The sequence below is a fragment of the Camelus bactrianus genome, chromosome 5, assembly GCF_048773025.1.
Source record: "Camelus bactrianus isolate YW-2024 breed Bactrian camel chromosome 5, ASM4877302v1, whole genome shotgun sequence".
Classification (NCBI taxonomy): domain Eukaryota; kingdom Metazoa; phylum Chordata; class Mammalia; order Artiodactyla; family Camelidae; genus Camelus; species Camelus bactrianus.
Genome location: NC_133543.1, coordinates 77,210,217 through 77,235,840, shown reverse-complemented (window position 1 = coordinate 77,235,840; position 25,624 = coordinate 77,210,217). Strand labels below are relative to the sequence as shown.

Genomic DNA, 25,624 nt, shown 5'->3' with positions numbered 1-25,624 from the left:
GCCGGGGTGGCCGGGGCGGGGCTGGGGGCGGGACCAGGACGGTGAGGTCCCGCCTTCCCCGGGCCGGCCCCTCGCCCCCTCCGCGCTCCCTGCCCGCCTCATTCATCCCTCTGCCGGCCCACCGTCGGTCCCGTCAGTGGAGCTGCAGTCGCTAACCTTGTACTTGGGCTCTTGTGTTAATGATAAACCTGGGGTTCTGGCCGCCCTCTGGTTACTGCTTACCCTCCCTGGGGTGAGGCTGGGAGTGGTTTGTCACTTTTAGTGACACGGTTAATGTTAAGATAGCACATGTCAGCTGCTGAGTAGTTCTCTTTCACAGAACAGTTTCAAATTTGGGGGGCTAAATGCATTAGCATAGCAGATTTGGGTCCCTGAAGAGACTTGTGGCTGGGCGCGTGTTAACATTTCCTAAGACTTGCTAAGTGGTTAGCAAGAAGTGAGAAATAAGATAAGCAAGATTCTTTGGAAGGTTTATGGGCTCTGAGGGTCTAGGTGTATTTCTGATATGCCGATTTTGTGTGTTTAGGATGTAAAACCATTTTTTTTAAAGGTCCAAGATTTGCCTCCTTGTTATTACTTTAGGGACTTAAAATTGTTGTTTTCCTCTAGACCTGAGAGCTTTTTGGGGAAAAGTGAATGGAGCTGTTGGGTTCCTCAGGAGTCATTCATAAAGAATAACTCAAACGAGAGATTCAAATTGTGCAAGAGGAAAGAGAGAAAAACTTACTCATCTGATTGCCTTCTTGTTAGAATTTAATGAAAAGAGAAATGGGTGGTTTTTAACTTATGTATTAACTGCCAACGTATATCTTTGTTTTCCCCTGTCTGAGGAATTTCTCGTAGAAACTTTCAGGCAGAATGATTGGGTATTTCAGGGAGCTTAGTACAGTATTTCCTAACCAAAAAAGCAGATGAAGTGGTTTCAAGGATTCATTCAGAAATGCAGGGAGTAGGATGAAACTTTACTATTTATTTTGTCAAAGATTTTAGACAATGGATACTTTTTTGGGTGAGAATTGCCCTGAAAAATGATCAATAGTGTTTTCTGAATAGAACAAGAGTACTGTTTAAAACCTTTTGAAAAAAGGAAAGTGCTTTTTAAAAAACTTTGTTAGAACCCCCCCCCCCATAATAGCTATTACTTAACTGAGCTCCTACTTATGGTGGGTGATACATGGTCTCATTTTCACTCTTACAGGTTTTAGAGAAGTTATGTAACAAGTGGTAGAGTGAATATTTGAACTCTGCTGGGTGGTACTCCAAAACCATGTCTTTTATATCAAGGAGGTAGCTTCATGATGTGTAACATAGAATCTGGGAAATATATGAAGTGCTAAAATTACATGTGCTAAATTTTTGAAGCAAGTCTTAGAGGTATCTGGTGAACCTAATTGCTTCAGTTTGCCTTCAGCCTTCTGGAGCCAGCATAGTATGGCAAGTGGAAGGGAAGGAAAGCTATTTAAGTGAGCAGTAGAGATGGAGGAGGGAGTGGTGACCCCAGTCTGATGACAGAATCAGGCTACCTTCTCAACTGTTTGGACTTTAAAGAAGAGCAGCAACCTGATGGGAACTGGGTAAATTAAATATTGGCAATATGTGGAGGAAGGTGCTCTTTTCTTCTGATCTCTAGAAGGGCTCTATTTGCTGGGATCTCAGGCTCCTCATGTGCCCACGCTTCATGTTTCCCAAAGCTTCTTTACCTCACATACATTCCATAGAGTATTCACACTATAAAATTAACCCTTCTCGTTAGCCCTTTCACTTCTCCCCTCAAAAACAAAAACAAACAAACAATCAAAAAACAAAACCTCTCTTTTTCCTCTAATGCAGCACTCTCACCTAGGTGAGAAAAGGAATACCATCTGTTATTAAATTTCTCTGAAGTGGATGTCTGATAGCTTCCTTTTCAGGAATGTGTTCTTGTTTCACTCTGGTGAACTTCCATGCAGAGTGGGACAGAGTATTTTCTGATTTTAAATCTGCATAGCACAAACTAGACCATTTGCTGTTTTTCTCAGACTAAATCTGGAAGGAGAGAAAAGGGAAAAAGTCTTTTTAATCACTCTACTCCCTTTTTGATTAAAGGGAAATTACTGCCAGTTTGCAGCTTCAGTGAAATGTAGAAATCCTTATTGGTAGAGGGCAGGTGTCTATCTTACAAGTAAAACTCATGTGACTCAAATTCCAGGGTCCATCTAGATCAGGCTGTACGCTGCCAGATGTCTGTCAGATGAATTGGATGTCCTAATCTTTGTTAGAAATCCAGTATCTGAAAGTCCCTGTTTAAAGTCTCGGGATCTTTAGAGGGGTTTTCAGTCAGCTCCCTATCCAGTTGCTTTATTCCCCCCGGGTTTGAGCCAGTCATTGGCTGATCCAGAACTTCCTTCTCTTGACTACTATAAGGTAATCCAGAACCCATCCCTGACAGATATTTTAAACTTCCTACCTTTAGTGCCTGCCATCTCCATGGTGAAGCGGTTTGTCATTAGGAACTGAGGTATGCTTAGAGAAGGTAACTAGGCATCAGTGTTGACTATAGATAAAATGGTGAGGAAGATGAGGTTTTTGTGCCTAACTTCCTTTACCTGACTTTGTCTTACTCAATACAAATAGATATATTACAAATAGAGAGGCAGCATAACCCAGAGGTTAGGAGCGTAGGCTTTGGGTAGACAGTCTGGGTTTAATATCTGTGTTCCACCACTTAGAAGCCATGTGATATGGGGAAGTGAATAACTTTCTCACCCATAACTTTCTCATCTGTAAAATGGGTGATGATAATATCTGCTTCATATGGTGGTGAGGATTAAATGAAAGAAAGCAGTAAAATGCTCTGTACAGTACCTCAGTTTAAAAGTTAACTGTTATGTATCCTACTAGTTTTGCTTCCAGTTTTAGTGGATATAACATAAATTGCTAGTGTAAGCTTAGTTTTCATGGTTGTATGAAATTTCAAGTTGAAGAGAACATCCAGAACAGTTTATCATGGTATGGTCTGTGGTTCATCTGTATCAGAAATCACTTAGGGTCCTTGTTGAAAATGCAGGTGCCCAGACCCTACTCCAGACCTTGAAAGCTCCCCCACCCACTTTGATTTTGCTGAACTCTAAATTTGAAGAAGAGTCACTGGAAGCACAAAAGGAAAATAGTTTGAAAACTCATTAGAGAAACGGGCACTAGTACAGTATGTATAAAAGTTATCTTTGCGGTCTGGCTGGCTGATACCAGGTTGTGTTTTTGCTGATTTTTCCCTTACTTTGGATACATTCTGTTGTGTATGAATTTGTTTGTTTATTGAGATTGGGGAGTGGCCAGAACAGCCACAAAAGATGGACTTCTCTGGACTAATAATTAGGAAGTAGGGTACCAGAACTTCATATTTGCAACATGTTAGGCTTCTGCTTTCTAGTATTTTGTGAAGTACACAGCTTTAAGAATTCAGTGTTTCTCTATATCTAAAAATAGATTTTAAAAAAGTTTCTATTGTATAGCACAGGAAACTATGTTCAATATCTTGTAATAACCTTTAATGAAAAAGAATATGAAAATGATTGTATGTGTATATGTATATATATATATATACACATGACTGGGACATTGTGCTGTACACCAGAAATTGACACATTGTAACTGACGGTACTTCAAAAAAAAAAAAAAACCCCAGTTCAGTGTTTCTGTAGCATTTGGAGGATTGCTGCTAATTTCACAATTTCAGAGGAATCCTTTCTGTTTATAATATCTGTATTTTACAAACATTGAAGACGAGGCAGGTAGAACCTTACTATTAGTTCAGCGTCTTGGCCAGTAGAATTTATATTGAATTAAGTTCAATTTTTTTCAACTTTGAACTGCTCTGTGTGTTAGTAATTGTGCAATACAAGGACGTAAAGAGGGAATTCCAGAGACTCACAAATCAGCCATGTAAGACAGGTACATAGGTATATAAGAGTGCTTTGGGCTCTTAGAGGACTGAGTAATTCTGAAGGGAATGGGTATAGAGTTTCTGTCAGAGGAGATGGCTTTTGATTTGGGTTGGAAAGAGAGGAACCAAACTTTACAGTTGGATCATAGAGGTGTGAAAAAATATATATATATCGTATTCAGTTGTATGTCTTAACATGTGGAGTATAGGACATTGGGGGAGTAAAGAAGGCAGGCAGTTGAAAAAGAGAGTAGAAAGGTAAGTTTTCAGAATGACCTTGAATAGAATGTAAGAATTAGAATGTATTCCATAGATAATACTTTTGGAGCCAGACTGTCAGGGTTCAAAGCTTGGCATCACCACTTAATAGCTGTTTAGGCAAATTCATTTCACCTGTAAGAAGGGGCTGCTAACTAATAGTACAGTTGACCCTTGAAAAAAACAGATTTGAATTGCCCTGGACCACTTATATGTGGATTTTTTTCAGTTGTTGTACTATATAGTACTACATAATCTGAAGTTTGTTGAATCTGCAGATGTGGAATTGTGGAACCGGAGGGCCAACTCTAAAGTTACATGCAGATTTTCTACTATACAGAGAGTTGGTGGCCCTAACCCCTCATTTTTCAACTGTTTTACAATAGAGGATTGTTAGAAGGATAAAATCTTTGTAATCTCTGTGTGGGTATGGGAAGGAATCTCTTGATATTAGCTGTTTTCATATCATCTTTATCATCCTCATCCAAGAGTTTAGGCATTAAAAGTTAATTTATAATATAAATAGTATTTACATTCTTGGAATGCATAGAGTTGATAAATATTTAGAATGAGTAGGCTATGAATTTGAGATGGGAGAGACTGTAGGAGAGTGACCTCACAAAGGCATTGAGCACATGAATTTAGGTGGCAGTGGCAGTGGCAGTGGGAATGGCAAGCACGGAGATTGAGGAGACTTGGATTTGGTAACCTGTTGGATGTAGGCATTGAGAAAGGGGTTGTTGAGGATAATCCTTTGGATAGTGGTACTAATTGAGAGAAGCAACACAGTGGGGAATGCCAGTTTGGGAAGAGAAAAATGAGCTCAGTTCTGGACATTCTAAGTTTGTGCTCTCAGGAAATCCAAATAATTTTCTAAATTCTGGGAAATACAGTTTTAGATTTTGGGGGTACAGTTTGAACTGGAGGCAAAAAGTTGGGACTCATTTATTTCAGCTCAGTAAACATTCATTTAACCTGTACTTCATGCTAGGTATTTGCATGTCAGGGATTCTTGAAAAGACTGCTCACTAGGATGGATAAGATGATAGGAGAATGCTGAGGTTAGAACTCTGGGAGAAAACAAGCATTTTAAGGGTAAAAAGAAATGCTAGTGAGGAAGCCTGAGAATGTGGCGGAAGGAAAGATGGTAGAATAGTGTTGAGAAAGCCAAAAGAAAGATTAGATTTTAAGGAAATGGTAAAGATTTTTAGATTCTGTGACGATAACAAGTAGGCTGAGCCTGGAGAAGAGGCTTTTGCCAATTTGGCATTACCGTCAATTTGCTGATCTTTGAGTAACATGTTGGGAGCACAAATCGGATTAGTGGTGGGTGAGGAAACAGGTAATGATTATAAATTACTCTTACGGAGTATAAATTACTCGTATGTCACAGGAAGGAAAGTGACAAAAAAGGATGAAGAGTTGAGCTAAAGTTCATTTGTTTATTTATAGAATGGGGAAAACTGAAGCATGTTTTATAGACTTAGGGAAAGGATTCACAGGAGATTAAAAGATTGCAAGTTCAAGAGCAGGAAAAAATAGATGGAGCAAGGTCATGGAAAATGTGAGAGGCAGCGGGATCCAGCACATAGTGTAGTCTGGAAATCTCAGAAACAACCCAGGACACTTCTTTCCCTGAGGATGGAGAGGAGGTAAGGGTGGATGAAGATGGTAGATAACTCAGCAACAGATGGAAACGAAGTTGAGATAGTAAGCTGCTTCGATCTACAAACTACTTGAAGAAAAAAATAGTATGTTTGTCAAGTACTGTATTTAAAATTTAAAATTTTATTATGACCAAAGTACGTGTACATAATTTAAAATATCAAAAAGCACTAAACTTACAATCAGATAAAATGTTCCTCTGCCACATCTGTCTCCACTCCCACTTCTTGCCCCCTGGAGATAACCACTTTCACCTTTAAGTGGTTTCTTCTGGTTTTTACCTGCATACTTCTAAATAACATACTGATATAAATTTGGGTCTTTTTTTTTTCATAGACAGTCTGACTAGAAGTTTATCATTTTTATAGATCTTGTCCAAGAATCAGCTTTTGGTTTCATTAACCTTGTTTGTTTTGTTTCATTGATTTTTGCTCCTATCTATTTTCTTTGTTCCACCTGCTTTGGATTTAGTTTGCTCTTATTCTAGTTTCTCGGATGGAAGCTTGAATTATTGATTTGGGACCTTTTGCAACAGAAGCATTTAATGCTGTCTGTTTTTCTCTAAGCAGTTGTTCAGTTGCATCCCACAAAATTTGATATGTTGTATTTTCATTTTAATTCATTCAAGATGTTTTCTAGTTTCCTTGAAGTTTTTTGTCTTATGGATTATTTAGAAGGATTTTTTAAAATTTCTAAGTATTTGACGGTTTTCCAGATAGCTTTCCCTTACTGATTTTTTGTTTGATTCCATGTCAGAGAACATGCTTTCTATGAGTTCATTTCTTTTAAATTTGTTAAGGTTTGTTTTATGTACCAGGATACGATCTACCTTAACAAATGTTTCATGTGTCCTTGTAATGTATTCTACAGTTGTTGTGTGGAATGTTCCATAAATGTCAGGTAAAATTGATGGTGGTTTTTCGGTCTTCTGTACTCTTGCTGATTTTCTACATGTTTCTATCAGTTACTGAGAGAGAGTTGAATTCTTCAAATGTAATAGTGGGTTTTTCTTTTATTTCTCTTAGTTTTTGCTTTGTGTATTTTTTTTTTTAATTTGCAGAACCATTTAAACATTATTACGTCTTTCTGGAATTGACCTTTTTATCATTATGCATTTTCTTTTAGCTCTGGTTATTTTCTTATTCTGAAGTCTACTTTGATTAGTGTTTGTATGATCTATTTTTTCCATCCTTTCTATGTTATTCTGTATTTCCATCCTATCTATATTGTATTTGAAGGACATTTCTAACAGACAGCATACAGTTGAGTCTTTTTTTTTAAATCTAGTCTGATCTCTCTTTTAATTAACGTGTTTAGACTCTTTACATTTAGTGAAATTATTATATTTAAATATAGATTTGCTATTTTATTATTTGTTCTCTATTTTTCCCTACTGTTTTTTATTTCATTCTCTCTTATCTACCATCTTTTAGATTACTTGACTGTGTTTTTAGTTATCTATTTTAATTTATATATTGCTTTTTGACTCTGTATAGATTTTTGTTGTTGTTTGCTATGAGAATTACAATAGACATACTTAACTTTTCATTTACATCAGGTAAAATGTAGAAATCATGTAATCAATTCTTTGGCCTCTTCCCTGTATGTTAGAGTGCTTGTGTATATCTATACACAATGAAAACAGTACAGATTGTATATATGTTTGTATGTATATATCTTCACAATTTGCCTTTAAGAAATTGGGCATGATAGTAATAATTGTTTACAAAGGAAAGGAAAGAGAGTAATATTTGAATTCATGCCTCATGCGTTGGATGCATACCTTGAAGGGGGAGGGTGTAGCTCAGTGGTAGTGCATGCCTAGCATGCACAAGGTCCTGGGTTCAATCCTTGGTATCTCCACCAAAAGAAATCAATAAACCTAATTACCTCCCCCCTAAAAAAAATTAAAATGGCTGCATACCTTGAAATTAGACTGTATCTGTTCCATTTCATAAATGAGAATACCCAGGCCCAGAAAGTTAAGTAATTTAGTACTTTAGAGAGTTACTAAATGTGGGATTTTGACTTATGTCTATTTAGTTTTGAGGCCTATGTTTTTAAAATCTTGTCATAGTATTATGTAATATTACTTACATATTTAGCCAACATTGAATACCTGTTACGAATAGGTATCATACTAAGCTGGTTTAAAAGAACACAAAAATACAGCATGATGTATCCTAGAAGTTCCTCCCTTTTTCTTCTAGTTTGAGGAGTGTCTAGTGTGCCTCTAAGACCACCTGATATAGGATTGCCTTTATTCTTAAGGGGAGCATAGAAAATAAATACACTGATAAATCAGTGGATGGAGTGATCTGGGAAAATTGGTAAAACAGTTTGGAAAACAGCATTTGAAGGAGAAATATTTTTCAGCCTTTTAAACCCACTTCTTGATTTGGTAAACACAAGTATTACACTGTGATGTTAGAAATTTCAAAAATAAAGCAGTGGTGATTCTAGAATAAAAAAATTTAATTCCTGAAAAATACATACTTTTCTATATCAGTCATGTAACATCAGTGTGGATGGGTCTGCTTACTTGCCAACAGGCTTGCCAGTCCCACATAGTGTGCAATCTGAATTTTTTTTTTACCTATGGAAATCTGTTTTTATTGCCAGAAGTACAGTTTAAGAAATCAGCTTTGCGAAATAAATAATCAAGAGAGGATCAAGTTTGTTTATTTTTGAGGAGCAGTAAACTGGAAGATGTTTTCCCCTGAAATTCTCCAGATTATTTTTTGAAAATTACTTTGTTAACTGAGTCAAGCTTAAATTATAAAAAATATCCTTGGAGATATTTTGGCCAAGAAGAAACATAGCAAAGAGAAATGTTCCTCACATTGTTTCAAATGGAATTTTCAGGCATGTCATTGTGAAAGTGTTTCCTTAAATCATCTGTCAGAAAAAAAATTCTAGATGACTACTGCTATTTTTTTCTTTGGAATCCTTATCTTTGAGTGGTTTATTGGGTCAAAGATGAAGAATATTAAAGCACCAATTTGCTTTGTCCAATTTTTTGAATTTTTCCTTTGTTTGCTTGAAGTAATATTTTTCTAGGCTCTTGGTTATAAATGATAACCTATCTTAAAGTAACTAGAATGACAGTAGAAGTGGTGAAGTTCTGAATAACCAAGAGCTTGGATAGATCTGTCCATGAAGATGAAATGGTTTCAGGATACATTCTCATAATTATTTAATTTTTCATCTGTGTCTGTCTGTTAGCTTCATTCTGTCCTGCTGTCTCAAATCATCAGGTATTTATTGAATACCTGTTGTGTGCTTGACACGATTTTAGTTGCTAGAGGGACAAGTGATGAAATAAGACGGACTCTTATGTGCTCAAGGAGCATTCTTTCTAGTGCAAGGACTTGTTCTATGTAGCAGGGAACAAGACCAGAGACCAATACAGACTTTTTTTCATCTACAAGACCCATGAGGCAAGAAAGCTTCTTTCCCACTAATTCCAGCTAGAAAAATTCCAGGGAAGGACTGTGTTAGGTTGTGTGCCCGTTCTAGAATCAGTTACTGCACCCAGAAGGATGAGGTATTGTTATTAACTAAATCTGGGTCATTTACACACAGTATTCAGGGACCAGAGTCTGTTACAAAAAGAAGAGAAGGGATGGGGGAGGGTGTGTACAAGACAAGCGAAGATAGTAGCTCTTCCTTGGTGTTTGAATTTTGAAGTTTGATTTCTTGTATTCAGTGCTTCAAATAAACTTACCACATATGCCAATGCTTTACTAATTTTGAAAACTTAAAACTACGTCTTTCTCCTCATTTCTAAATCTAAGATAATTGTGATCTTCAGTTTGATATGCAAAGAGCCAGACAAATAATTTAATGAGTTATTAATTGCTTTTCACATAACTCGTCATATTGATAGGAAAATTGTACTCTTGTAGATTATAAAGACACAGTTTTGAAAGTTAATGTTATATGGTATTTTAGCTTGGGTTTGTTCAAAAGAAGATCCAGAGACAAGGATTTGTTTGGTTGGTTCTAGGAAGGGACATTGAGGAGGTAGTGAAGAGACAGGAAAGGGGCAAGAGCCCATAAGAATGCATTAATAAGAAGTATACCACAGTGGGAAGAGCCCATTCCTACTAAGCACTTCTGATAGATCATGTGGAACATGGCTCAGAATTGTCTCCCTGAGGAGATGAGGATGCTAGAGTATTTACCCACCACCTCTTGCCCCTCAGTGGTTGAAGCTTTTAGGGATGTTAACTCCCAGCCACTTTCTGCTTGCCCTGCTGCCTAGTTGTGCGTGCTCCTTCAGTTAGAGAAAGTTCTTAGGCAGAGAGGGACGAATTGTCCAGAGAACTGTCCAAGTGCTCTTCATGGTGTCTGTGAATGAATATGGGTAGGACATTGTTTGATTCATCTGTAAATGGTGAAAGATAACTGCATATCCTCAAAATAGTTGGGTTTTTCTTTTGAGTTTTCACTAAAATTCTCGTGTATTGCTAGAACCACAAAAGTACCTACACTTACCTCCCGCCCCAGTTCAGCTCATTTGGTATGCTTATGGTAGTTAACAGTCTGCTGAAATACAACCCCAGAAATTTCAGTGACTTAAAACAACAAAGGTTTATCATGGCCGTTGTAGGTTTGGTGGCTTGCTAGGAGAGGTTTCCTCCACCCAAAGGCTCAGAGACCCAAGTTGAAATTCCGCTGAGTCCTTTCGGTCTACCATGTAGACAGGAGAATGCATGGAGAAGGGACACCTGCTCTTGTGTCTGGTTTGGACTTGTTACGTCAGTTATAGTGCATGGCCAGAACCAGTCACATGGCTCAAGCCTAACCAGAAGGAAGGCACTGTCTCTGACCCATTTGGCAATGAAGAATTTTCACTCAGCTGCAGGATTTCATTAGTTTTAATACTGGTCTCCAAGTATACAATTAATTACTGTTTTCTTTATTGATAGATCACAAACAGTAAAAATAAAGAGCAGTTACTTAGTTACTCACCAAATGGAAGATTCTTACCTGAGTCAATTTGGCATCCAGAAAAGAAATGCAGCAGAATTTCTTAATTTCATTTTTGACCAGTTTTGGCTTCACATAGTGTTTAAGTTTTCAAAATGTTTTTTTCCAGTAGCTAATTTATTCTACATGATTAAAAGTGCAGTTTCATATAAAATTTTACAAATTTTCATAGATTCAAGTATGTTCTCTAATCCAATCTAAAATTTCTTTTAAAAATAAGAGTTGAGGGGGAAGGGTATAACTCAGTGGTAGAGTGTGTGTCTAGCATGCATGAGGTCCTGGGTTCAAGCCCCAGTACCTCCATTCAATAAATAGATGAATAAACCTAATTACCTCCCCCTCCATCCCCCCTGAAAAAAGATGAAATAAATAAATAAATAATTTTTAAAATAAAAAAATAAGATTTGCATTAGTTTCATAATAGGAAAGTGTAGATAAAGGGGGCCTGCTTGCTTACCATTTTCAAACACACAATGCTGAGTAATTGAACACCTCATTTTGTCCAGTATAAATGAAAATCCTTCTCAGTTTCAGCTGAAAAAATGAGGAAAGCAGCCAGTAGGAGAGGGCATGTTAAACATGAGGCCTTAGCTCAGGATACATTTTTATGTTCTTTTTAGGTGACTTCAACATCAAATCTTACTTTAAATGAAACATGTTCCCTTCAAAATAGAAAATGTTTATAATTATGTTAAGGAAGTATAAGCTGTCAAGACTTTCAGAGAGTTTTAGTTTCTATAGGAGACTGTTCTGTGAAAACAATAGGTATTTTATATTCTAAATAGGAAATTATAATATTAAACATTTCTACTATCTTAGAAATTCTGATGTTCTCTACTCCAGTCAATTTTCAAATTACTGAGGTGTTAAGAAGACTATAAAGAAAGCTCAGGGACTCTATGCCAGGCATTAGGCTTACTAGGAGTAGGTAAACCATTTCTGGAATGGGCCAGATAGTAAATATTTTAGACTTGTGAGCCATATATAGTCTTTGTTATTGTAGCAAGAAAGTAGCTATAGATGACATGTAAGTTAATATGACTGTGTTCTAATAAAACTTTATTGACAGACGCTGAAATTTGAATTGTATATTATTTTCATGTCACAAAATATTGTTTTGTTTTTTCGCCCAACTTTCTAGAAATGTAAATACCCAATCTTAGCTAGATAGCTTATGAGTCATAGTTTACTGACCCCTGCTGTACACCATAGATAAGATGATGGAGATGGGACTCCTTCCTTAAGGATCTTATAGGCTAGTGTGAGAGACAAAGAGATGAGTTCAGTAGATTGTGTGGCAAGTGCTCAGGTGTGTACTCAGTCCAGTGGGAATGTAGAAGAAATATATTTGGCCCAGAAAATTGAGGAAACTTTCTTGGAGATGATACTTGAACTGTGTGTTAAGATAGGTAGTCCTTCAATCAGGATAAGAAGAAAGGAAGTTGGCCATTCATTCTCTCTTTCTCTCTCTCTCTCTCTCCCTCTCCCCCTCCTCCTCTCCCTCCCTCCCTCCCTCCTTCTCTCTCCCTCCCTCCCTCCCTCTCTCCCTCTATGGCCTGGCCATATTGACCATGTTTGATTTCTTGAGCAAAAATACCCTTCTCTGCCTTAAGTTCCTTAGCTTGAAGAGCTCCTTCTGCCTCCAGTTAATTCATGCTCATTCGTCAGCTCTCAGCTTGATAATGCTTCTGTTTCATAAGATTCTGGAGCAATCTGTACTTTTCCTTTCTTAAGACTCATTAGGCTTCTGATTGCAGTTTGCAACCTGCCTGTTCCACTAGGGATATGTAAATAAGCATAGAGCTTGATGTATTTTGGTTTCTTTTAATTTTTTAATTAAATTTTTTAAAATAAAATATTTTAATTTTTTAAAATAAACTTTAAAAAATAAAAATAATACATCTGCCTAACTTAAAAAAAGTTTATGCCTTTCAGAAGGATTTAAAATGAAAAGTAAATATTCCTCTCCATAACCAGTATTAAGTTTTTTGGATGTTCTTTCAGAATTTTTATGTGGTGATACACATATCACCTCACATGCATATATTTTATAAACTTTTGACAAATTTAGTGGAATGATATCATATTGTAGAGTTATACCTATTTTTATTATTAGAGAGTTTTTATACACAGAGCTACCTCCTTTTTGGAAGAACTATATTTTAACCTTTTTTGAGATATAACTTATATAGGGTAAACTTCACTAATTTTATTGAAATTGTATTCCATATGTAGATGTATCATAATTTAATAAGTGTTTATTGAGTGCATAAGATATTGAATGCATTGTGCCTCAACATGGATTAACGAATGTCTTTTTAGTATCTGTTGACTAAGAAATTACACAATGTAAAAAAAAAAAACTACCATGAATTCAGAACCATGGCCTCTGTTTAAATGCATTAAACATAAGTGTTTATTAATTTTAGTCATACATTTAATGTATAACCCATAAAGCTGGCGCCTCCTTCCCATCTCATGATCTGAGCTCCAGTTCTGGGCCCCTTCTGGGAGGAAACTGCTTTTAGTACTACAGCTTGTATCCATCCATACCTTTTCTCTGCTCTCATATACATATATGTACATCTATAAAAATATTTGGTGCTGCTTTTAAAAAAGTGGCAGGAGAGGTATATATGTAGGTTAATATTGGAAATTATTATAAAATATAATATATCAGGGATGATTCCAAGTACTCTGCATAGATTTTTAAAACAATCTTCACAAAGGTCTTAAGAGACTTAAAAATCAGCCTTAAAAAGACACTTTAAAAAGTCTTAAAAAGAGACTTAAAAGTCTTAAAAATCATAATTATCCCCATTTGTAAAATGGGGAAACTGAAAGCACAGAGATGTAACATACGCAAAGTCATACATCTAGTAAATGACAGATCAAGGTTTTTAGTCCAGAGAGTCTGACAGAGCCTCTGTTTTAATGACAGTATTCTACTGGCTCTTTCTGGAAGCACTAGGAATAGGAAATAAAGGCTTGGGGAAATTTGGAGACGTTTTCAAGTGCCAGATTAAGATTATCGATTCTCTTCATTGTGTATTGTAGAATCATTGGAAACTTTTGAGGAAAGTAGTAATATGAACAAATGGTAGCAGAGTATAGAATGGGATGGAGGGAGGGAGAAGCTGAAGGCAGACTAGGTTGATGCAAATGTCAAAGCAAAAAGTGATGAAACCTGAAATTAGGACGGTAGTGTAATGGGTATGGAAAGGAAGGAGTGATTAGAAAGGTATTGTATTGGTGAACCTGACAGTTTTGGTTTGAGAAGGTTTACAGGAGAGGAAAAGGTTATGTAATTTCGGGAGGCCAGTAGTGCTTCTACCTCAGGGCTTTTTCAGTTGCTCCTCTCTCCAGTTGGGTCACTCCTTAGATACTCTTTCCTGTCTCCTATGTCTGTTCAAAGGTCTCTAGTCAAATGTCACCCCACCAGAAAGGCCTTCCTTAACTTCCATATAAAATGGCAGCCTCATAGAGCATGCTTCTCTGCCCTACTTTTTCTTTATTATTAGCACCTAAAATATTCTTTGTTGGTTTTATGGTCTCACTTTCCCTGTTAGATATGTTTTCCAATAGCAGAGACTTTTCCCTTGTTTGCTCCTGCATCTATAATAGTTACTCAGTAAATGTTTATTGGATGAATGTCATGGAAGGCAGGCAACACAGGAGGATGAATAGAGAAGGTAATAGAAATGATAAGTTTAGAATTGCTTTGTAGCTCACCTCTCTAGACATTTACGGCAGGCAGTTTTAAATTTACGTCTTAAGCGAGGGATAGAGAGTTGAAGCTAGTGGTGTGTTAGGTGAACGTGATAACCACTACACTACGGAAACTGCAGCTGGTGGTGTGGATATTAACAAGTACAACATAATACGTGTACTGATTGATATTAAAATTCCAAGTACCTTTTAAAATATGAAACATAAATTAAATTCTGTTTACTTTTTGTATTTTTTTCCTTTATTGTCACTCTTTGAAGACTGATACAAGTGTTTATTGGTTGCAAAAGGATCTGCTTATTTTAGTTTTTTTTTTTTAATTGCTTGCAAGAAAAATGTAAGACTGCATTGGGGGCCCAGAAAGGGGCTGTGGCATACTTAGGAACTAAGGTGGCATGAACTTTGGTTACAGCTGGCTTATGTTGTGAATGCTAGAGGGCCAAGTCCTTGCTTCACTACAAAGCATTTTCTTTTACTGTTTGTTTTGGACTTGAATTTAGTGTAAAAAAGTTGCTAGTGCCTGCTTGATGAGTTAAAGACCAATTAGTCCTTCTACCCAATTTCTTAAATCTTTTACTTTCTATCCCTTCATGAGGAATCTTCTTTAGAGGGTTATGTCTAACGTCTCACTTCCTATTCATACCTCAGACTATTCAGTGTGATTTCTGCCTGTTGACTTTATTGACATGGCTCTTGAAAGGGAGTACAGTGTCCTCTACCTGCTAGGGATTTTATGTATTTTTTCCTAGTTGATCTTCATAGCAATCCAGAGGCAGGCTCTTTCCTAAACTTCTGCTTCTCTCCAGGTCCCTGAATGTTTGTTTCCCAGAATTTCTTTCAGTATCCACTTCTCTTAAGCTTCATCAGCTGATGCACCAATAACTTTAACCTGTTTATACACAGTTACTTCTAAATTTCTCCTGGCACAGAACTCTAGACACACCCCTGTGCACACACTAATATATAAAATTGCCTGTTTAGTCTCAATTTAATATTCTACAGCTGTATGAAGCTCAGTGGGTTTGAAACTGAACTAATTATATCCTAGTTGCCTAAGCCTGAAACTTGGGGAAGTCATAATAATGCTAGGAGCTATTTACTATGTCCCGGCTTTGTACATAAGCATTCTCATTTGATCCTCACAGCAACCTTATTTACTTTACAGATGTACTAAGAGAGGTTTTGAGCAGTTAAGGAAACTTAACCAGGTGGCAGTACAGTGGATGGAGTTGGATTTGAACAGAATCTGGATAATTTCAAACTCCATACTCTATCCATTCTGCTAAACTTCTGTCCCCTTCTTTTCAACATGAACACAGAACACAGACGCTTCTAAGAGGACCCAGTACTGCTGACCTCTTGAGTTGCTCTGTAATATTGCATGTTCTTGATTCTAGTTGCCTTGCCCACTTGGATTATTGCAGTAGCCATTTGATAGATCTTCCTGACTCGGTTGTTTTACATCCATACTGTTTTCAAGAAATTTCTTCTGAAATGCAAATCTGAATTTGTCATTTCCCTTATTGCCTTCAAGACACAATACAAAATTCTTGGCTTAGCATTCAAGACATTCTCTGGTCTGTTTTGGCCATTATAGGCTACATTTAGTTCCTAGAGCTGTATTTCACCATTCTTTTATTGCTATTTTAATATTCCCTGTCCTGCTCCCTCATTGTCAAATTCCCATTTTTAAAAGTTGGGTTAAGTGTCACTCCCTGCCCCCCCCCCCAAATCTCTGCTCTTCTCTGCATTCCCCTCCCCTTGGGTATCCCTCATTTGTGATCACTAGTACCGTGGTCAGACCTCTTGTAAGTAGGCAGCCTCTGAGATGGCTCCACTTCCTGGTGTTCCTGCCCTTGTATAATACCCTCACCCTGAGTGTGAGCTAGACCTAGTGACTCAATTCTAGCAAAAGAACACAGCAAAAGTGATGGCATGCACTTCTGAGATTTGGTTACCAAAAGATTGTCACTTGTGTCTTGCTCTCCCACACTCACTTGCTGTCTCAGTTTTTTGGGGTACCAACTTGCTATATTTAAGTGGTCCTATGGAGAGGCTCAAGTGACAAGAAACTGATGTCTCTCGCAACAGTAACGGCAAGGACCTGAAGTTTCCCATTAGCCAAATGAGCTTGGAAGCAGATCTTCCTCTTTTTGAGCCTTGGAAACCCCAGCTGATCCCTTGATTGCATCCTTGTGAGAGACTCTGAGTCAGAGACACCCAGTTAAATCACACCTGGATTTCTGACCCATAGAATAAGTGAGATAATAAATGTTTTGTTAAGCTGCTTAAGTTTTGGAGTAATTTGTTACGCAACACATTTTGGCACTTCCAAGTGGGATGCTGCCATAACAAATATGTAAAAATACGGGAGTCATTTTGGAACCAGGCAGTGGGTAGAGGTTGGAAAATTTTGTCAGTGATGATGGAGAAATTTCCTTGAGCAGACTAGACGTTTGGACTTTGAGGAAGCTGTGGGTGAGAGCTCAAAAGGAAATGAGAAAGGTATTGTCAAGACTGTAGAAGGGGGATCCTTGTTATGTTGAGGCAGAAAACGTAGCAACACTCGACATTAGTAGCGTGGAAAGTAAGGACTGTGTCTAATGAACTGGGTAATCTAGCTAAGGGGATTTCTGAGCATAGTGCTGCAGGTGCCAGCAGATTTATTCTTGATCCTTACAGCAAAATACGTGGGGTGCCTGTGAGTCCTTCTCTTAATGCTGTGGACTACCACTCTTCTGGTATTTATCATATTATGTTGTATTACTTAATTTTCTATATTTCTCACTAGTTTGAGACTTCAGTGAGAGGCCTTCTAATGTAGTAGTTTAGATCTTGCTCAGAGTCTAGTTTTAAAGAGATCTACGCTCAAGTCTTGGCTCTGCCTTTTATTGTGTAATGGTAACAAGTTACTTAACTTTCTAAATCTGTTTCCTCATCTGGAGGATGACAATAATGATGATAAATTCCTAAAGACTGTGCATTTTGACTTTTGTACTTACTACTCTACCACCAGTACCTAAAAGTTGCTTAATAAAGATTTATTGAATTAATGAACTGAGTAATCTCTACCTCAGAATACTATGATTCAAATCTTTATAGTACAGTGGTGCCACCTGATGAAATCAGTTAATTCTAGACATGGCCTTCCCTTGATAGCACTTACTTTACCATTGTGTAGTTTAAATGAAGTAATGCATGGAGAGCAATTAGCACAATGCCCGATATATATTAGTTACTCAATAAATGTTAGTTTTATTTAGGTATTTCATTTTTTTCTCATTATTTTTCATTTTCACTTTTCCTGATTATATAATTTCTTATGTGTCAAAACTGCTCTGTGCATGAAACAACTCACAAAGCAAAAGATTTGTTTATAATTATGGATGATATATCAAGAGTCACTTGAGTTTAAAATATGATTACTTGGACATGAAGTGACTTCCGGTGATGTGGAGAAGTCTCTGGACTTAATCTCCTATGATAAACAATTAGAAACTTGGACAAAGGATATCAAGCAGCTATTTTTAGGTATTCGACAATAGACAGTGTGGGAATGTGATTCCTGAGAAAAAGGAAACGGGTAAGGTGAGTGCTATAATTATCCTGGGTTATTGCTAGTAGACACACTTCAGACCATGGCAGGGGGAATCTTGGTCAGGGCATGATGTCTTGTTTAATTGATGAGATAGAGATTATAGTTCAGAGAGGTTGAAGTGGCTGAAAATTGCTGGTCAGGGTTTCAGAGAAGAGGGAGTTGAGTACAAAAAAAACTTCTAGAAATATGCATAGGGGTTTCCTTTAGCTTTTGCTAAAGCGTGTAAAGAATGTGTGTGTGCAGAATGAAACTATGAGATTGGGCAAGATTGACTGGGGAGCCATAAGTTGGCTAATTTCCAGAGTTGGAGAGTTGCTCAAGCACTGACCATACAGAATGATGAGACCTTTTTGATCATCCAGGATGTTCAGTAGAAACCCCAAAATGTCCATGACTTAGGAGTAGGGCTGTTTAGTAGGCGGGCTTTACTAAAGTCTACCCCCACCTGTCCTGAAACATATATCAAACTTCAAAGATCAAGCTGATCCACAGGCTACTTAACTGACTTTCAAAACAAAGTGCAACAATCTTTAAAGGAGGATAACAAAATCCAGACATTTAAAAGTGTAACACTGTGTACTTCCTATATTGTACGTCCTTCCACTATTGTACATCCAATAAAAAATTACTAGAATCAGGAAAACGTGAATACCAGCAGAAAGCTTAAGGCAGTAAAAACAGTCTAAGAATAACAAAGGTGGTAGAATTAGCAGACAGAAACTTTAAAAGGGGCATTATAAACATGCTCAGAATGCTCAAAGATTTAAAGGAAAATAGGAATGTCATGAGAAGGAAATGAAAATATTAAAAACTGAATGGAATTTGTAAAGATGAGCACTAGAATAAATGAAATGAAAAATTCGCTGATTGGGATTAACAGTAGATACCGGCATTTTTTTATCTGATGAGGAAAAGGTCAGTGAACTTGAAGACATAGCAATAGAAACTACCCAAAAATTAAACATAGTGGAAAAAACCTGATGATACATCAGCAACCACTTGAGTTGAAAAAATGTAATGGAGAAGTTAACTGAGGAAGAAACATGGAAGTAACTGAAGAAGATACGAAATTAGAACTAAATTATGGAAACACGTTTTTTTCCTTTAATTTCCCTTAACAGATTATAAGTAAGTTCTCATGTAAGTTTATCATTTCAAAACACAATTTTTAATATCTTAAATATTCCATTATGTATTTCCCATCAGTTTCCTTAATCTCTAATTTTGGACATATTATTTATGATTTTTACTATTGCAAATGTAATGAAGAGCTTTGAATTTAAAGCCATTTCCCACATTTTATTATTCTGTTTATATGCCTAGATATATAGTCATTGAATCTAAGAATATGAATTTTTAAAACATAGGTAATAAGTTCACATGTCAAATTTAAAAGATATACTTGGAAAGACAGTGAAGTATCTTCCTTGCACCTTTCTGTCTGCCAGCCATCCAGTTCCCCTTTCTGGAGGCAGCCATTGTCATTAGTTTTTTTATATTTCTTTCCAGAGACATTTTAAGAGAGAGAGAAAAAGTGTGTGTGTAGGAGGAAGTTTAGATGGTGGATGAATTGACATACACTTTTATAAGAATTTAATCATACTATGCATACCATTTAAGATAAAATCAACTACATTTAATTTTACTTGAATTTAATAAAATAAAAGGAAGCTAAAATGAAACAGTACCTCCTTCATTGAAATATTTCTTAACTAGAAGAGGAGATCTCTATAAGATTAAGAAAAAAGTTTGAGTAATATTTTAAAAATACTAATCATGTATAAAAGAAATAGAAATTGCCAGTAAAATGAATATTTTAGAACTCAATAATAATTGATATGCAAATAAAATGATTTTTTCATCTTTTTTTTAGATTGGGAAAAATTGATAAAATGTACTTAAGAATGTGGGCAGTTGGAGTATTCTTGTGAGGGCAAAATCCTTTCTGGTGGAAGGCAATTTGGCAGTACCTAAAATTTTTAAATATTTATATATAATATATATAGTTGGATATGCAATTTGATGTCTATATTTTTTATAAAGAGATAAATAAGCGTAAAAGATACCTATCTGCCACTAAAAATGTCCATCAATATGGGATTATGATATATCCATTCAGTAGTACTTTATAGCTGTTAAAAGTGGTGATTTATTGTAGATTCGTATTTATTACAATGGAAATATGTCCTTCACATGCCCTTTTTATTTCTCAACAATAAGTAGAAGTGTGCCTAATGGGACCTGATTTATATAAAATTGTACATGTTTATAAGTGTAGGCAGATTTTTGGAAATAAATACTCATTAAAATGGTTATCTCTGAGTGGTGGCCTGTTAGGATTTTGTAGGGTTTTTTTTTTTTTTTTTTTTTTGGTTAGGTTTCTTTATACTGAATATTTATCATTTTTATACCTGAAAAAGAAAAGGTTTTTTTCCCCCTTTCTGTACAAATGAATATGTCTAGTTTATCCTTTCTGCTTGATTATTTGTTTTGTGGATAACAAAAAATAACAGGTTTTAAGCCAGTAACCTGATCAAGTACTACAAACACCTAGGTCTAACGTCTGTAGAACCTTTGTCATACAGTACCTAAGGGCCATGGTTTGGGATACTCTGCCATTGAGGTTACCCGGGAACTAGTTGAACTGGTATAGATGGCTGGGGAGTTCTGAACTCCAGAGCCCAGGGCATTGACTGGGATTTTTAATGCCACACCCTGCTGTAGTTAACTTCTTTAAAGACTTGATTTTTAAAGAACAAAGTCAAGTTTGAACCTTTGTTTTGTTGTTTTGATGTACTTTGTTTTTCTCAGCTTTATTTAGGTATAATTGACAAGTAAAATTGTAAGCTGTTTAAAGCATAATGATTTTATATATGTATACATTGTGAAAAGATCCCTTCCATCTAGTTAATTAACACATCCGTCACCTCACATATTTATTTTGTGTGTGTGTGTATGAGAACATTTAATTCTGCTCTCTTAGCAAATTTCAGCTATTCAGTACAGTATTGTCAACTTTAGTCACTATTAGCACCTCAGACCTTGTGTATTCATCTTATAGCTGAAAGTTTGTACCCTTTCATTAACCTCTCCCCATTTCTCCCATACCCCTGGCAGCCACTTTCTACTTTGTTTCTGTGAGTTTGACTTTTTAAAAAAAGATTCTACATAAAAGTGATACCATGCAGTATTTATTTTTGTTGACTTACTTTGGATTAAGAAAAGAGTATCTGAATTTATTGCATGCACCTGCCCTTGTTGAAAGACGATAGTAACATTAGAAATCAATTTCTTCTTTGCATCTATGTCAGGTGTTGTCTTAATCGTTGGGTTGGAGGGAAGTAAAATTTCTGCCCTCTAAAATCTCACTCTCTAGTTAGAGCAATGGAACAGTCAAGAGACCACTTCAGTGAGCCAGGTTATGGCAGCACACAGGAGGGCTTTTGACCTAGATGTTGATGAGTTTCTTGGGCTTGGGTGGCTGTTAAAGGGAGATTTTCCAGAAGAAACATTTGAACTGAATTTTGAATTTCAGTTCAGACATCTAAACAGAAATTTGGAGAATTAAATATGAAAATTAAAATTACCCAAACTAAAGAAAGAGATATGAGGGTAATGTAGGTAGAGAGAAAAGCCTGGAGGCATGCAGGGCATGGCACATGTTGGGAACTGCAAGTCGTTCAGCTTGGTTGGGAATTGAGGCAGTGCAGGCAAGAAAGGGAGGCAGGTGAGGCCAGATCATGAAGGGTCTTGTCAGCTGTCAGAGTCTTCCTCTGGACTTCCTTGTAAATACAGTCTTTGTTAACGCAGGCTGGGAATCTTTGAGTCATCTTTGAGGCTCCCTCCCCCTTCCATAAACTCCCTCATAATTAGGCACCAAATCTTGTCAATTTGGAGAACTTGGATTGAAATGGAATGACAGGCTAGGTATAGACTCTGTGTTCTTTATTGGAGGCTGTAACTTAGTCTTTTTAATTTCTAGGGCTTAAAACTGGCTCACAGACCCTTAGTAAATGTTTAAATTGAAGGGAGTTCAAAAGAGAAAATGTTTGGTATTTTTACATGTAACCATGTATAAGTTTTCTATTCTCCATTTCCTTATAGAAAGTCTAATGGTCTTACAAGGCCTAATCGACAAGTCAACTCTTGAATAATTAAAAATCTTGAAAATGATGGGTAGTGAGGGTATAGCTCACTGGTAGAGTACGTAATTAGCATTCACGAGGTCCTGGGTTTAATCCCTAGTACCTCCATTTAAAAAAAAAATCTTGAAAATGGAACAGACCCATTTGTAAGATCTGTTTGATTAGTGCATGCTAGGTGAATGAAACGGTGTCATACTTAGGGAAGAAAAGTGCCAGACAGCTTTGAGCAATTTGATTTTAATGAATAGTTTAAATAGTGTATATGCCCCCTTTTTTTGTGGCTAAGAGCAACCTCTATGTGACTATTCCAGTGGAGATTAATTTTTTAGTTAGAGGAAACATCCTGAACATTTGTATTTATTGTTTTTCACTTGTTAGAGTTAATATCGTGGGAACATGGTTTCTTGAACTTATGGATATGTACGGTGTTTATTTTGTGTTTAAGTAGACTGCAGAGATGGTTAACATTTGCAACAATTAGGCATTGTTTTAGTGAAATAATTGTGCCATTTTTAAAACAAATTATGTATCTGAGGCATATCTGTGAAGCAACTTTTATGATTACCAGCAACACAGCTGCTGTAACTATTAGTGGAATTGAATCTCTTGTTATTTGGGTCACATAACCAGCAACTGAACTTTTATACTTGTAACGATGCAAGACCTTTATTAAGACATAATCTTAAAAAAAAAATATAATACAAGTAGAAGAGAGGTGTCTTAAAGAGTTTTTACATATGGCCTTAAGAAAAAGGTATTTGTTATCATATAAATCTAGAATGATAGCATTATAATTCTACTCATGCCTGTATTTATGTTTAGTATTTTAAAACCCCTTTGTAAAAAAAAAAATTATAAATTAGCTTAATCCTACTGTCTTCCCCCTCAAAATAAAAAAAGGAGATATGAGGGTGTTTCTTCTACATTACCTCTAACATCCCCATTACTGCTACTTTTTAAAAAGTTTTTTATTTTTGGCTTATATCTAAATACATATCCTGTAGCTTGAAATGGAAAAGATATTTGCATATGTGGCTTCAAGTATAGCTCCTGTAGCCTGGTTAGTATGGCTTCTTACAGTCTATTTATTGTAACAAGAACTCACTAAGATATGTACCTTACAGAGCTGATTAAAATGGAATTTTACCTGTAACTTTCTCTAAGCTGCCATTTATCCTTTTGTGTATGGGTGGTATGATAAGTGAGTATTTTACTCATTATATACACTTAATCTTAAAACCGAGATGAACGTAATTAAATGGATAGATGAGCATTTTTTAAATGGACAGATACATAGTTGTCTTATTTTCTGTTTTTTTTTTTTGTAGAGATAGTTGGAGTTGTAAGAAATAATACAGGGAGGTCTTTTGTACACTTTGCCCAGCTTCCCCCAGTGATAACATGTTGTAGAACTCTGTAATATTTTGACAGCGTACAGTCCACTGCTCTTGCTCAGATTTCTTCAGTTTTACTTGTACTCACTTATGCATGTGTTGAATTCTGTACTCCTTAGTCTCCTTTGTGTGTTTGTATACCCACCGCAGCAGTCAGGACACTGAATAGTTCCCTATCACAAGCGGCCCTTGTGTTGCCCTTTTTTGACACCTGCTTCTCTCCTGCCACTTTACTATTCCTCCCCTACCTCTGACCGCTGGCAACCACTAATCTTCCTTCTTTTTCTAAAATTTTGTAGTTTTAAAAATGTGTGAATGAAATCACACAGCTTTTAACCATTTGAGATGGACTGTAATCACTCAGTGTAATTCCCTGGAGATTCATCCAAGTTTGTGAATCAATAGCTTATTCCTCACTCTTTATATTTAAGTTAGAGAACTCCTCTACATAGTTAAAAACTTAGTTTCTACTTTGTTTTCTTCCTATTCTATTTTTAAAATAAATGTATTTGCCTTATATCTAGGTGACAAAGCGAGACCGCCTTCCTCCAGCCCCTCCAGCATCATCCGCCGCACGTCCTCCCTGGATACGCTTGCTGCTCCGTACCTTGCAGGGCACTGGCCCCGTGATGGCCATGGGCAGGCTGCTCCTTGCATGAAGGACAAGGCTACACAGGTAGGTTTATTACAGTTCTTACCCTGACATGTGTCGCTCTGAAACCATTTCCCATAATATTACTTGTTCTACTCTATACTCAAATTCTTGAAACATTAGTGTGTATTAGGATTGTCTGAGAAGCTTATCAGAAGTGCATATTCCTAGGCCTGAACTTCAGCTGTTCTGAGTAGGTTTTTGCTGAGGCTTGGGAATGTGCATTTTTAACAATTCCCAAAGTAATTCTGATACATACAGATAATTTATGGACAGACTCTTCTCCCACTTGCTCTTTGTGGGTAGGTTAGAACTTCATGATATAGTTACTATATGGAATTTGGACTTAAAAATCTGTAACAGTAAGGATTACTTTACTTTCCATCTACCCTTATATTTTTGTTCTAGAAATCTTCATGTGTTGCCGGATGGTGGTTATATTATGTTTCTAACAGAGTCTATAAATGTAAATATCCTGACACAGGGACTCTAGAAGCAAAATTTGATACTTTTAGATTTATAAAAAATTTTAATTAAAAGGACCGTAAGAGATCATTTGATCTACCGCCTAGTTTTACAAATGAGAAAACTGAGATCCAAGATCATAAAGCCAGTTGCTGACTGCGTCTTGGTTGGGCCTAGTTTCTATCATAGCATTTACTACATAGCACTTACTACTTTAATTATAATTAGTTAAATATTTGTCTACTCATTTATTTCATGTTTCTCATACTCAGTAGATGGTGAGCCCATGAAAGCAGGAACTATGTCTGGCTTGTCCATTTCTGTATTTTCATCCCCAGGACTTAGTGCTGTACCTATTGGAATAAACACTTAAGGGATATTTGCAAAGGAATGAATGAGAACAGTTAAGGCTTTATGGCTAGTGAAGAATGAAAGTCATTTAGAGTTAAAAGATTCTTTATACTGATTATTTTTTTTGGTGGGGGAGTATTGGGATTTACTTATTTATTTATTTGGAGGCACTGTGGGTTAAACTCAGGACCTTGTGCATGCCAAACATGCGCTGTACCACTGAGCTATACCCTCTCCCTTATACTGTTTGTTGAAAATCAGCTAAGGTACATCTTGGCTTAGACTTAAATGAACAGCACTGATGTTTGCTTGATCTCAGCACTTTATGAGAGAATGTCCTTTTACAGGACCAAGTAAACATTTTGCAGTGATTTTTGGATTTACATATAGGTTTCCAAAATTTAAGATGTTTTTGGTGGGCTTAGTTTGTTTTCTGTTCTGATTCTCTTG

At 36.4% G+C, this 25,624-nt stretch overlaps 1 protein-coding gene across 1 annotated transcript in view; it reads left to right on the top strand.

The window, feature by feature from the left end:
- Positions 1 to 25,624, top strand: part of FAM117B (family with sequence similarity 117 member B) — a 59,255-nt gene that overhangs the window by 847 nt on the left and 32,784 nt on the right. The window contains exon 2 of the mRNA XM_074364159.1: positions 24,231 to 24,382. Within this exon, the coding sequence (XP_074220260.1) occupies positions 24,231 to 24,382 (152 nt within the window). The remainder of the gene's footprint in view (positions 1 to 24,230; positions 24,383 to 25,624) is intronic.